General features: G+C 36.8%; 2 protein-coding genes across 5 annotated transcripts; one reads left to right on the forward strand and one right to left on the reverse strand.

The window, feature by feature from the left end:
• The first annotated feature begins 3,956 nt into the window (after nucleotides 1-3,956).
• Nucleotides 3,957-8,181, forward strand: LOC103450482 (probable LRR receptor-like serine/threonine-protein kinase At2g16250). The gene is made up of 4 exons (XM_008389840.4): nucleotides 3,957-6,451; nucleotides 6,864-6,992; nucleotides 7,145-7,167; nucleotides 7,305-8,181. The coding sequence occupies exons 1-4, from the start codon at nucleotides 4,476-4,478 to the stop codon at nucleotides 7,892-7,894; spliced, it is 2,718 nt and encodes a 905-aa protein (XP_008388062.1). The 5' UTR covers nucleotides 3,957-4,475; the 3' UTR covers nucleotides 7,895-8,181.
• A 238-nt stretch (nucleotides 8,182-8,419) lies between these two features.
• Nucleotides 8,420-13,549, reverse strand: LOC103450483 (uncharacterized). Of its 4 annotated transcripts, none has more exons than XM_008389842.4 (18): nucleotides 13,093-13,503; nucleotides 12,727-12,812; nucleotides 11,899-12,221; nucleotides 11,613-11,690; nucleotides 11,285-11,505; nucleotides 11,111-11,203; nucleotides 10,928-11,011; nucleotides 10,724-10,840; nucleotides 10,361-10,466; nucleotides 10,143-10,211; nucleotides 9,922-9,975; nucleotides 9,772-9,829; nucleotides 9,561-9,637; nucleotides 9,405-9,475; nucleotides 9,257-9,317; nucleotides 9,090-9,149; nucleotides 8,903-8,965; nucleotides 8,420-8,775 (listed from the first exon to the last, which is right to left on the reverse strand). In XM_008389842.4, the coding sequence occupies exons 3-18, from the start codon at nucleotides 12,190-12,192 to the stop codon at nucleotides 8,653-8,655; spliced, it is 1,629 nt and encodes a 542-aa protein (XP_008388064.1). In that variant the 5' UTR covers nucleotides 12,193-12,221; nucleotides 12,727-12,812; nucleotides 13,093-13,503; the 3' UTR covers nucleotides 8,420-8,652. The 4 variants fall into 4 exon arrangements, with proteins under 4 accessions (XP_008388064.1, XP_008388065.1, XP_008388063.1 ...); XM_008389843.4 differs by having other exon boundaries at nucleotides 11,899-12,199; nucleotides 13,093-13,478; XM_008389841.4 differs by lacking the exon at nucleotides 12,727-12,812 and having other exon boundaries at nucleotides 13,093-13,549.
• Nucleotides 13,550-14,429: the final 880 nt, after the last annotated feature.

Raw genomic sequence — 14,429 nt, forward strand, 5'->3', positions numbered from 1 at the left:
TCGGTTATGGTTTTGGATATGGTTATAGGGGTCCCCAATCCGTATCTGTCCCCGAATCTGAACCGAATAATATATAGTATAATTATTCATACTATTAAAGTATTAAAATATATATATACACACACACACATATGTATATTCATTATTCGCCAAATCCCTTACTTTGAGTGTAAATACAAAAATTGCATTATGTGCGTTGCATTTTATGAGAAAGTTCATAAGTTTTGATATGAATCAAAATCTATGAGAATTCAATGGTACTTATGAGAGATATCAAAGATCAGCTAACATTATCAATGTTTAACTTTAATTTTTATACTCCACAAGATCCATTCATTAAATCATTTTATACATTAAATATTTAATGATGAAATTAATATTTATTAAATTATCATGCGTTAATTAAATGAATATATTTTTTGTATTAAATTATCATGCGTTATTAAATTATCAACGATATAACCGTTAATCGTTGAGAAATCCGTTATCCGGTGGGTATGGTTATGGATAATACCCGACGGTTAATTTACGTTTATGAATATGATTAATTTTTGTAGTTATAGGAATGAATATAGCATTTTCGTCCCCAAACTTCAGCTTTGCATACCAGAAGTTTTGTAGATTTTTTGATAAAAAGGAGAAGCCAGCTGGTTGATCTTGTTGCTGAAATTTTGAGATATATTGAAAGAAAACATCAGAAGCAACCAGGTGATACGATATGCATAACTTGACATATAAGCAGAGGGACATATACTATTCTTCTCCATTTGACTGATTTGATAGAAAGTTGGAAAACCATGCACATAACTTTCCTTCATTTAATTATAATTCAAATATTAATTAAGCATATGAAAAATCCTACCGTGCCTCCAAGTAAAGTTCAACGGAACCGGATCTCCTCTATTTCTAATAAAACTAAGCATGTTGAGTAGGCGATCAAGATCGTTGAAATTTGATATAACGGCTACAAATAAGGGGTATTCTAAAAGTTATAATAATTGTAAACGGTCCGGATCGTCTGCTCAGTATATATGGATCCCGAGGGGATCCGGTTCCAAGTTCAACAACAAAATTTTAATTGTTGTATTTTTAAATAAAAATCTAACGATTAAAACATCAAGAATATCTCATGCTCTAGAGTATCGTAAAAAATTAAGGTAATAACAATTGTTTAGGAAAAGTAAACTGGATTCTTCTTTTTAATTAGGTGCAACTAAATATCTAGTATACATGCATAATATGCCTGTGGCAGCATCTAAGCTGCAATTTGATTAAAGATTTGCAGCAGGATATGGATTCTTGCACCCTGTCTTTATATATGATGTTATCATGAACGTCATAGACCAAAAAATCTTATTCTACTTTATAATATTGTCATAGACCAATAAATCTTATTCTACAGCACTCTGGGACATGCAATTTTTGTGGCTCGGGTGTATAAAAATGTCTTGTTCGCATGAAGTATTTAAAGCTTATTTGAAAGTATTTTTAAAATTATTAAAGATGTTTTTCGTGAAAATATTTTTGATCTCAATACTTAGTAAAAGGATAGGTGAATCCGAAGAAACACTTCCTGCAATAAGCACCAATTTTGGATCCCACTTTTAGTCCTTTTAAAAACAGTTTCAAATATGCAAGTGGCGCTCTACCATAGTAGTGAAGATGAGTATTACCTATGCACCATGGTGTAGTTTCGAATCTCATTGACTTCCTAATCTAACTGTTTGACCAAAAAAAAAATACAGTTTCAAACAAGCATTTAGTGAGGCAAATGTTTGTATTCATATTGCTGACGAATTGGGCCAACTGAAAATGCCCAGCTAAAAAGCCCACAGAAATCATGACTCCTGGGCCACTCTTGTAGACGGAAAAGATTCAAAATTTATTGGGCCCTAATTGAGGGCTATCCTTTCTTGGTTGGCCTGCCTATTTTTCTTTTTTCTTGGTTGGCCTTAATTAAAAAACTCACTTCAAGTTCAAAAAGTACACAACCGATACTTCTTTTAGTAAGTATTTTAAGGTTTTTTTCTCAGCCTATAAATATTTTTTTTGTCAAATACTATCAAAAGCGTTTTTGATAATTAAAGCGCTTCTAGTTAAACCAACCCTAATATACATGGTAGAATTTCAAGCCCGTATTTCACACGGCATGATCTGAGTTCGATTTCTGACGCTGATAAATCACACGATGATGACCAGAAAGAGACTGAAATGCCTCTATAAGACTTCCCGACTCATCCAAAGAGGTGGTCCCCTCTATATATAAAAGAAGAAGAAAAAAATATACATAGAAACATTATTTATTTTTAATGGCGTGTAGTGTCACAATCTTATACGTGGAATTTGTTAAAAAAAAAAAAAAACAATATGAAGTTTCTTTTTGTGATGGCTTTGACGCGGAGGCTGTCGAGTGAAAGTGGGATCACGTGAATGGAAATGCCACGATCGCAATTATTTGCCCACAAAGTCGTTGTCGTTTTCTTTGTTTGTGGGAGACTTGGTTTTTAGCCTTTTCTAATTTCCATCGCTCCCATCGCTTTATTATTTGCCCATTTCATATTTTGAGTCGACTGGACAATTCATTCTTTTGTATTTTGGAGCCATATTTGACTAAGAATAATCGTTGGCCGCCCCATCAAACTTTTCTAATTCCCTCTTTGGCCCCAAGAAAATTTATAGTTTTTCATTATTTATTTTTGTTTATTTTCATTAATTTTATTATGATAATCATCAAAGGAGTATAAATAAATCATAGAATAATCATTAATTCTACTTTGATTTATTGAAAGTGTAGGTGTTACGAAGTCTTGGTCTCTCACCAATTAACTAATAATTAAGTACTTTTGATTATAAATTTAGAGACAATATTGGGGTATTTATTGAAATTCTTATCTAATTACGTGAGTTGATAATTAGTTACAATATCTACTATTATCTAGTTGTTATTTAGATGGCCTTACATTATTAACCATTTTTTGTTTGTTCGTTGTGTCTTAAACAATGCACAAGAAAACATAAGAAAAACACAAATATCATCCTTAAAAATATGAAGATAAAAAAATATACGATCAATGTTGTGTCATATTTGTTTTTTTTTTAGATGAAATAAGTAATATCATGTATCATATTCGTACTAATAATACCGACACTTTTATTTATATCGTTGAAAGAAGTTTCGTACTCGAATTGGAATTGGATTTTGGAACAAAGAAACTAATCAGAACGTTCAAATAATATCGCTATCCATAACCAAAAACAATAATATCACGATCATTCTGGCCAAATATTTAATGGAAGTATGTGACACAAGGCTCCAAGGTATCAATAATTTCATATAAACAGGAGAAAAGAAAATTCAAAGCCAAAGACATAAAAAAACAAAATACAATTATTTAAGAGAAACAGACTCTTATACGGTTAAACTCATATATAAAATTACAACAAAGAATTCAGTTATTTTTTAAGTAAAATCATCGTGGTAACTTTCTCGATTATTGAGTTTCACTTTAACGCATTCATCTAAACTTCACTTTATAGCGAAAATCAAGTGTCCAAAGATTTAAGTAGGAGAGAATTTTCAATGTACTTAGAATATGAGATGATACATCACATGTCGTTATATAAATAAAAAACAAATTTATTTTTCAAGTGTCACTCCACTTGCTAATGACATATAATGATGTAACACCTGTGTTTCAGGTATATTGATAACCACTCACAAGAAAAGTAATAATAAATTGTTATTAGTACTCCAAAAATCTCATTTGATACTCCAAACTTTATATAATTAGAAAGAAAAATACACTTATAACAAGTGTAGAATAAAATTTTTAAAATGCTAATAACAATCCTAATAATAATGTCATGTGGTCCCTTTCCCAATCCAAACACAATCCCAAAGCACCAAGACCAAAATAGTAATTTTATTTAAGTCAACCAACAGTAATCAGTTAATCACACACCCAAAAAACTTAACACCCCCCACCTCCACTCCATCCCGCGAATAATCTCATAATTTATTCCAAATATTTTCAACCACACCACCAAAGCCAGGCCCAGAACTGTTGCCACTGCAAATAGCTAGAACGGCTTCATGGCTTCATTAATGGCTTCCGGTGACTCTGAGAGTGACTCCGTAATACAATACTAGACATAGACACACTCTTCCTTGGCGGTTGGTAGGGCATACTCCTCGCTGCCTCTCTCTCTCATTAAACGTTCCACCATCTTCTTCTTCTTCTTCAAGCCCGCTCTCTGTTCGCAGAGCATTCTTAAGTTTCTTCTCTTCTGTTCGATTCCACTGAGCAGAAAAGAGAAAGATATTTTCAGTTTTGTTTGTTGGGTTTTTGAAGTTTGCAATTTTATTTGGTGGGTTTTTCACTTTTTCTTGAGTTGCTCAAATTTTCTATCTTGGTGGAGAAAAGAAGAATTTTCAGAGAAATGGCGAAGACCAAGAAGAATCTCCATTGACGACCATGAAGTTGTTCTCTGTAACTGAAACGGCAATGGGGGCGAGAGCCCAAGTCGGCGCCTTTGCAGTAACGCTAATCTTGTTCGTGATTCAGAGCGGTTTTGCGCAGCAGGTTTCTTTGAGCTCCGCCGTGGAACGGTCGGCGTTACTGGAGCTCCGCTCGTCGTTGGGTCTCAGAAGCAAAGACTGGCCCATAAAGGCCGACCCTTGTTCGTCCTGGACGGGAGTCACATGCAGCAAGAACGGCCGAGTCACTGGGGTCACCGTGTCCGGTTTGAGGCGAACCCGACTGGGCCGGAGAAACCCCCGGTTCGCCGTCGATTCACTGACTGATTTCACCCTCTTGTCTATTTTCAACGCCTCCGGGTTTGCGCTTCCCGGGTCCATACCCGACTGGTTCGGCCAAAGACTTGGCGCACTCCAGGTGCTCGACCTTAGGTCTGCATCAGTCACTGGTCCTGTTCCTCAGTCGCTCGGTGATTTGAAAAATCTTACCGCTTTGTATTTATCTGCCAATGGCATCACTGGGATTTTGCCTTCTGCATTGATAAATATAACACAGTTGGAAATTCTTGATCTTTCGAGGAATGCGATTACTGGGTCAATACCTTCTGGCTTTGCCAATCTTGGAAAGCTTGAAAGTCTTGACCTTTCTTCAAATTTTTTATCTGGGCCAGTTCCACCAGGTTTGGGAACCCTTTCATGGCTTAAATTCTTGGACTTGTCTGATAACAGTCTCACCGATTCGATTCCGGTTCAGTTTAGTAACCTTTCCCGGTTAGTTGAGCTTAATCTTACCACGAATTCGTTGTCCGGGTCATTGCCTGCGGAGTTGAGAGGGTTGAGGAGTTTGAGGAGGATGGAGATTGGAGATAATAACCTTGAAGGTCCAGTACCGCAGGGTTTGTTTTCGAGTCTTGTTCAGCTGGAAGTTCTGGTTCTGAGTCGGAATAAATTTGATGGTGCTCTTCCCGGTGCATTGTGGTCACTTCCCAGTTTGCGCTTTCTTGATGTATCCCACAACAATTTTACAGGAACTCTGCTGGGCCTCGGTTCAAATGCTAGTGTTAGTGGTGCTGTGTTCAACCTTTCTAGTAATCTGTTATATGGAAATCTGACCTTCCCTGTTGGGAAATCTGTCTCAGTCGATTTGTCTGATAATTTTTTCCAAGGCAAGGTAGTCGAAGATAGTCTAAGCAATGGTACTCTTACTGGAAATTGCCTACAGATAGTACCAAATCAAAGGAGTTTGCAGGATTGTAGACAGTTTTATGAAGAGAGGAGTTTAACTTTCGATGATTTTGGGGTCCTACAACCAGCTCAGCCACCTTTCCTAGAACCCAAATCAAAGAGTAAGAACCGATTAACATTTATTTTGGTTGGGATATTTGGTGGACTTGGCTTTGTTGTGATTTTGGTACTGGTTCTGGTAGTGCTCCTGAAAATGTGCAATAAAGGCACAAATCAACGAGGAAGTGCAAATGTTGGGCCTGTTCCAGGAGATGACCCTTCACTCCCCAAAGATCTCATCTACGCATCAAGTCGAGGAGATTCATTTACGTATGAGCAGATTCTCCAGTTCACTGGTGCTTTCAGTGAAACAAATCTTATAAAACATGGACACTCTGGAGACATATACCGGGGATCCTTAGCAAGCGGAACCCATGTTGTTATCAAAAGGGTAAATTTGCATTCCTTAACGAAAGAATCATACACGATAGAAATGGATTTATTAGACAAGGTTTCACATACGAGATTGGTGCCAATTTTGGGTCACTGTTTAGAGCATGAGAACGAGAAGCTTCTGGTTTACAAATACATGCCAAATGGAGACTTGGCTCGTTCCTTGCACAGGGTTACCAACTTAGGAGATGGTAATTTACAGTCCCTGGATTGGATTACAAGATTAAAAATTGCAATTGGAGCCGCTGAAATCCTAGCTTACCTACACCATGAGTGCAGCCCTCCGCTCGTTCACAGGTATTCCTGAACTTTCTTTCAGCTATTGATCTGAGCAACATCTTATAGCCGCCGTTAATAATTCATTGTGATTCCGAGTCCTCATAACTTCTGCTCTTTCCTATATAAAATGCATTTTTTTGGCTCAAGTTATTTATGTCTTATAAAACCTGTTTAGTCTGTAAAAATAAAGATTTTATGATGATAGTTAATAGATACAACTTCAACTACTGCTTAAACCGAAGGTAAAGTATGCCTTATCATTGATAGTTTATGGTTACACCACTTGGTACCTTTCATTCGAAACTGTAGTTCCCAGACTCGCTATAGTTTTTACTTCATGCTTAATTGTGCTGTATTTTACTAGTTTCAGCTCGTTGATTAGTTGATTAATTTGTATAAGCAATTGAAAGTTTATTTTTGGTGGTTGAAGAGATGTTCAAGCAAGCAGTATACTTCTTGATGATAAATTTGAGGTCCGGCTTGGAAGCTTGAGTGAGGTCCGTGTGCAAGAAGGGGATGGTAACCAAAATGTGATCACGAGATTGTTGCGGAAACAACAGTAAGTGTTGATTATCAGTAGCCCTGCATGTATGATATATGCGATCCTTAGCATTTTTCATCAAATTATACTTCAATTGTGGATACTAGGATCTGTTTTGTTATTATATATATATGAGAAACAAAGTAACAGTTCCTTTCTGTCTTATGCAGAACATCGGAACAAGGCCCTTATGGTACGTATATCTACTTGAAACCTTTTGTCTGAAATTTCATTCCTCGTATCTCTCTTCCCAGTTAAAACTCCCAAGTATTGGCTCTTTATATTTCTCGTTCAATAGATTATTTAATTTTCGTTTCTTTCTGTGGATAGCCTCGTCATCAGCTGCTTGTGCATATGATGTATACTGTTTTGGGAAGGTATTGCTTGAGCTTGTGACGGGTAAGATTGGCATCAGCAAATCCAATGATTCCTCTACAAGAGAGTTGTTGGAGCACATGGTGCGCTACATCAGCATATATGACAAGGAACTGTTGAATAAGATTGTTGACCCGTCTCTGATACTAGACGAAGATCTATTGGAAGAAGTTTGGTCTGTGGCAATTGTGGCCAGGTCCTGCCTCAACCCCAAGCCGTCTAAGCGTCCCCTGATGAGATACATCCTTAAAGCATTGGAAAACCCTCTAAAGGTGGTGAGAGAAGAGAGTTCCAGCTCTGGAAAGCTGCAAACAGCTTCATCGAGAAAATCCTGGAGCGCTACTTTCTTTGGTAGCTGGCATCATAGTTCATCATCAGAGAGCGCCACTGTTCCTGGCCAGACGAGCAGAGAGAGTATCAGTGGCTCAAAACAGTCGGGGCTAGTAGGTGGAGGGGAGTTCTCTGCATCACACAAAAGGTTATCAAATGAAATTTTCCCTGAGCCAATTGAAATACAAGATCTCGAGAGACAAGACGAACATTAGATATGAACGATGGCGTAGTCTTCACATTGACCAGCATCATTGCTCTGCGTCCGGGTTATGCGGCTCGATGGGGATGCTCCGATAGAGATGACGAGCTATTTGACAGATTGGAAATGCACAGTGAAGTTGGTATTTAAATTGAGCGAGATTGTTATTGATATGATAAGCTTGTTAATTGAAGAAAACAAGCTGCAAAGCTCTGCAACTGGTGCTTTATAAAAGATCCAACGAGCAGAAATTGTTAATGAATTTTGTTATACATGGAAGAATTTTCATGGTTGTCAAAATTCAAACTTCATCACGATTCACAACCAAAAGCATTTGCATCCTGTTTCTGGAAGCACTTTTTGACAACCAAAAGCACTTATAAATATTTTGGCAGAAAAACTTAAAAGCCCTTCTAGGTCATAGAACTACTTTCTAGAAAAGCACTTCCAAATGCTTTTCCAGAATGCAATTCCAAACAAGCCCTTAACAAACGCTATATCATCTGGAGAGAAAAAATCCAAGTGAATCGGATAGTCATAACACGCAACGAAACATTTCTTCATTCATAATGCAGAAAAGTTTGTACTACATACAGGGGCAAAGAAAAGTAAAGGGCATATAAGCACTTAATTTACAGTACTCTATTGGAGCAAACATTTACAGGGGGTACTAAGCTTTTGGCATTAGCTCTTTGTTTAATGCTTCCCAGAGCCAAACTCACCACACTCCTCCCGAAATGCTGCCTCTTCTTATCACGACGCAGAGATGCGTCACAGGGGAAGAATATCAAATTCATGGGGCATGTAGTCTTCACTCGGCCTGTAGTATTTGTCAGGCGAATAGAGGCTCAAGTTGGAAACTTGGCTAGCATAAAGGCAGGCAAATCTTTCAACCTGCAAATCACAGATGACCATAAGTTTCACCCAAATACCCAATGAGCCACCGCCTTATGGCCAGCAGTTTTGGCATAGGATTACCAAACAACGAACTAGGAACCTAGAAAGGAGGGTTACACCTCACCTGATGGGCAAAGCGAGAGTTCTGATAGCCAGTCTTCATGAGTTGTCCCCAAATCTTGTGAAACTGAAATCGTAAGCAAACCAACTAGTCAACATTCTTGAAACCAAATTGAAGAAAATTCATATACCACTGGACTAAAGCCTCGGAACCAGAAAGCATATTTGATGTTGTACAAGAGAATCACTACCATTTGGTGACATTCACGTTGAGACTGTTGATGGATGAACCGCACTTGGTCTCTTCGGAACTATAAAGTTAAGCCATTAAGAAGTGATAAATACAAATTTCAAAACTGTTAAGCAACATATTTAAGCAGCTGAAATAAACTTTGCTTCGCATGTTTAAAAGGCTTACCTCCAACGCATAGTATTCAGAAGATAATTTTTGCTTCTCCTCAGCACTGATATCGTCATATCTGAGAACAGCAACCTCACTTCTATGTAAATTATCCCTCACAAAATAAATAATAAAAAGCAAAATAGAAACCTAGATGAACACCGACTTGAGAGACCACTTTAGATGATGTATTTTGTCTTCAATCATATCGCGCTCATTCCTCAACAATTGAAGTTGCTGTATGAAACCAGTGTACGAGTTACATTCTAAATAAGCTTGTTGATCATGATACTAGACTACAGCTGTTGAATTTTAGAAGGACCTTGCGGGTATCTCTCAATTCCCATAGGAGTTCAACCTCCCTTTCTAGCTCTGGAACAACAAGCATTGTTCTCCACCCTGTTCATAAAGACAAGAAATTAGGGAAAGTATGATCACATTTGAGGAAACAATGTTGAAGAAAGAAAACATGCACATTGTTTAAAGAAGTGACTGATAAGATAACCGAATATCAGAAAGAAAATGATCAGTACCAAGAACCTTTTTGCTACGCAAAATATCTCCGTATATATGGTCACCAACATAAAGAACCTATGAAAAATGTGCAAAATATTAGACCCAAATTTGTTAATAACATCAAATTTTTCTTTCAACTGACATACTTCGAGGAAAGAATAGTTCACCTGTGAACTTGACTCAATTGAAAGCAGTTTATGAAGATGCCCAACACTGCCTCCCTGAAACAAGTTCAAAGGCATCATTACTCAAGTCAAAATAATTAACACAGTAATTAGCAAAACAGAATGTTGGTTATAGAAATAAAGATGGTTGTGAAATAATGTAATTGTATTCGGATAAAGCTATTAATATGATTCTGTAATGCACTAAATATTTGAAAGAGTACCTGGAAAACTTTACAACCCTTCTTCTGTCCGTTCAATGATAATGTAGGTGCAGGTGAAGAACTTCCAACCTTTTATAATATAAAATTGATAAATAAAACTTGATAAAATAAGGGGATACGCATGTATAAGGTGACATAAATGAATAAAACTACATAAAATGAGGCGATACGCGTGTATAATGCGACATACAATGAATTACCAACACTAGCATACCAACCTGAGCCGTAGGAGAACCATTATCAGTATTATGTAGCATCCCCGACTCGAGATCTACCTCAAACAGATTAGCACGGTTACCATCATGAAAGAAGCTTGGCTTTGCACTGCATACGTAACCGCTTCTAATGGTTAGTATAATGACAGTAGCTATGACATGGATGGTAGATGGCAAATTCTTAGTAAATTCAGAGATGATGAACATAAAGGATAAGCAACGTAATTCATACAAGCATACAACATGGCAAAGGGTAGGGCACATGAAATCCAGATTAGCATTCTCCAGTTAATGAATTAATAAACTGAGTGGCGATATATGGTGAAGAACAATAAAGCACGCTTAGAGGAAAGGAAAAATCATGACCTGCCAGTGATGACAACATCGAAGTATTTAAGCCAGTTGAAATTGCATTTTCTACTACCATCCACTGTGCGCGACTCACAGAGGAAATTCATTACAATGTTTGTATAGTCCCATAAACTGTAAGTAAGATGTGTTATAGATTATCAGCAAAACATATGTATATTTTCAAATTAAATTAGACAGAAATAAAAGAAGCACAAATACCTGTTTGTCACCAGGAATGTAGCACGGCCGGAATCTCTCAGCATTTTGAGCATAGGAACTATGGAGGTATCTTCATTAATGTACCTTGTAGCAATAAGCATGAAGACCAAGTAAGATTGTTTTACTATTCAATCATCAATTGATTAGAATAAAGTGAAACTAATACACAATGCTTATCCTTACCGCTGAGGGTCATTTGCCACCATTTGCTTTAAAGTTCCATCACGGTGGCACAAATCAACAGCAGCTCGAACATCCTTGTACATAACAGCGTAACTGAAAAGGAAAAATACAAAATAAATTTTGATATAGAAGAATTTTACCATCCACGGACCACATAGCAAGTCATATTCTTACTCAACACTCTCTGGAAAATTTCCTGAATTTTTGTCTTTAAAGTCAACCAGTTGGGCAAACATGTAAGCTTCAGCAAGGGCAAAGAGGGTATCAATGATAATATAATCTGGCTCGTCAAAGGAATCCCGCACTAATGTATTCCCATAGGTGTTAACTTTATCTTCCTTAGATAACTCTTTGAATCCATGGTAAGCAACTTTCACATACTTATGTCGATCCATCTGCACACCCATGCAATATCACACAGAGATTCACAAGAAAGAATAGAAATCCAACCTAACTTGGAATGACCACAAAAAACATAAAAACACCGTAATCAACGGATCACCTTCAAGATGTTGCCTCTCTTCTTATCCAGAACCAACCCTCTGACCATATATGTCCAATCGAAGGACCAATTCAGCAACTTCATCAGGTAATGAGTGTTAATCAACTTACTATGATTTGCTCATAATTTAAAATGGTACTAAATGATGTCTGCTAAGTGTTGAAATTAAAATGCACTAACACTACTGGATTAATTGCAATATTAAACCAAATTAATTGAGTATCTGATATGTTAGCAACATCAATTTCTTCCTGAAATGTAAGAACAAATAATAGAACAGACAAACCTCACGAGGGTATCCTAGATCGTACACCAACTTCCGGATAGTTCCATCGTATGCAAGAGACTCGAAGGTTTCTGGCTTGTACTGTGCCAATGTGTAATCCATATCAAATCCTACTGCAACAATATTCTTCATATTCAACGATCTGTTGCAGAAGATCTGCTTTCTTATGTCAATTTTACATCCTCCTTGGGGAGATGACCATACACATGGTTTTTTACCACCATCAGTTGAGCCCATAGGTGCAAAATGTGCTGACTGGTCACCTCGTACAGCAGTTTCGTGGCCTTTTTCCATCGAATAACTGGCATGCAATTGATAACCTCCTGTTAGATTATAGCAATGGAGCAAAAATTAGAGCTTCTAATGGTGAACGAAAAGGACGATATTTTCATTTAACTAAAGCAGGACTGTATACGGTACTTATCTAGAAATATCACATTAAACATCATAGACATGCAAACAACGCGAATTAAAAGGGAGTGTGACAATCTATCAAAAAGCTTTCCGAAAAACAGCTCAAAATTCCTCATTTTCCACTCATTCTTCAGCTGACCCTTTTCAAAAAACTACCCAAACGACAAGTCTAAAAGTTAAAAATGAAAGATCGAGTGAAGAAGAAGAAGAAAACCCCATTTTCACAAACAGAAAATAATTACTAAAGTTACAATCTTTTCGAAAAACAGCTCGAAAATCCTCATTTCCCCTCATTCTTCACCAGACCCTTCTCGGAAAAACTTCCCAAACTACAAGTCTTCATTTTCTTAGAAAATGAAGAAGAAGAAGAAAACCCCATTTCTACAAACAGAGAACCCGGATGGGGAATCTTACCTGAAGTGCCAAACAAAAGTGAGCGCACAGTGCACCAGGTTAAGTTCCAACTCTAAGAATCCTCCAAGCTATGCTCCAAGAGACACCTAACAATTACCAATTTTCTCAAAGTTAAAAGAAAAGCTCCGTGCTTTTTGCTCTCTCCCAGTACAAACCCCCCAATACTTATAGCCCAATCCTCCTACTAACTTCTAAAAAGCTTCACGCCAGATAACAAGGTAAAATCACAAAACAACAAAAAACCCACTAGCGAAGCGTAAATGCAGACTCTACCCTCACAAAATTCACGCTTCACAAGCTCAAAAAATGGTTTAAAAATTGAAAACTTTGAAAGGAAAAACAATGAGGACGAAAGCAAAAACGAACCTGTTGTGTGAAAGCTTTTTCTTTTACCGGGAGAGCGGAAGCGGGGAAAGAGAGAGGAAGCGGAAAGTTCGGGATAAAACAGAAAGAGGCAGAAGGAAACGGGTTTCTTGGGAATTCGCATGGTGGTGTTAATTAGGCATTTGGGAGGGGGGAGGGGGAGGGAATGGAGGGGGTGATAAGAAGGAATGGGATTCGGGGGATTCCGATGCCAATGGGATTATGTGGCAGGGAACATCTAATTTGGTTGGGAGTTGGGAGTATTATTCCTCGCAGTGGGAAGGGAGAGGGAATTAAATTCGCTGGGGACGGAGCTGACGAGAGGAGGAGTACGGATTTGTTGTTGTTTCCGTTTCTGGAAACGCGAATGATGGTGGTGGTGGTGGTGGAAAAGTGGTGGGAAATTGTTCATGGAAGATGGAGAGATGCTGTGCCACGTAGTCTAGAGACTAAGATAATATAACTTTTCCATTTGTAACTTTAATTGAGTTTTTAATCTATTTTTTAATTCAGCATATGTTCCAATTTCATACTATTTTTCAGATTTTTTTATGTTTTAATTCTTATTAAAATTTGATGAGGTTGGTTGATGATGATTATAAATTAAACTAATAAAATTATAAAATAGAAGATTGAACTTTGAAACATATTTCAACATGTGCAATTAAGCAATTTAAAAAAAAAAATTATTGTTATTAAGGGGAGCTCAACATATATATTATATGAACTCTATTAAAATTGTAGCGGATTCGTGACACCACTTTTTTTACAAAACATTTTACTCTAATTTTTGTACCGTTTATCCTGTAATACATTTCAACGATCTGAACCGGCTATCTTTTAGATCTTCCTCAAATATCATATCTACTAAAAATTACCAAAATAAAAAATCATATGACCGTCATGTTATGAGTTTTGAGGTTTCTTTGTAAGGATGATCTACTAAACGTATTCGTTTATTTTTTTACTATAAATAATGTCTTAATAGTTTTGATTTGTCTAAATTTTTGTATGAATGATGTTTTAAAATATAAGCGGTTCAAATCGTTAAAACATATTAAGAAATGCGCCCCACAAAATTGCCTGAATGCAATTTTAAACCTTCTTAAACGATGTTCAAACGAGTCTTTGAGTGGATAACTTTCAAGTCTCATTGGATTGATGCCAAAATAGTAAAGAATGAATCGCAATACAGTAACTATAAGATATTAGATAAAAGATATTTGATTTGTAAATGATATTTTACAAGTAATATCTTTATGCTTTTGTAATGCTCGTATCGTGCATTTTGAGTCTCTCATATCTGACATTTTGTGATTTGTTCCTTATAAATTTAACTT

Source organism: Malus domestica, chromosome 15, assembly GCF_042453785.1.
Source record: "Malus domestica chromosome 15, GDT2T_hap1".
Taxonomy (NCBI): Eukaryota; Viridiplantae; Streptophyta; class Magnoliopsida; order Rosales; family Rosaceae; genus Malus; species Malus domestica.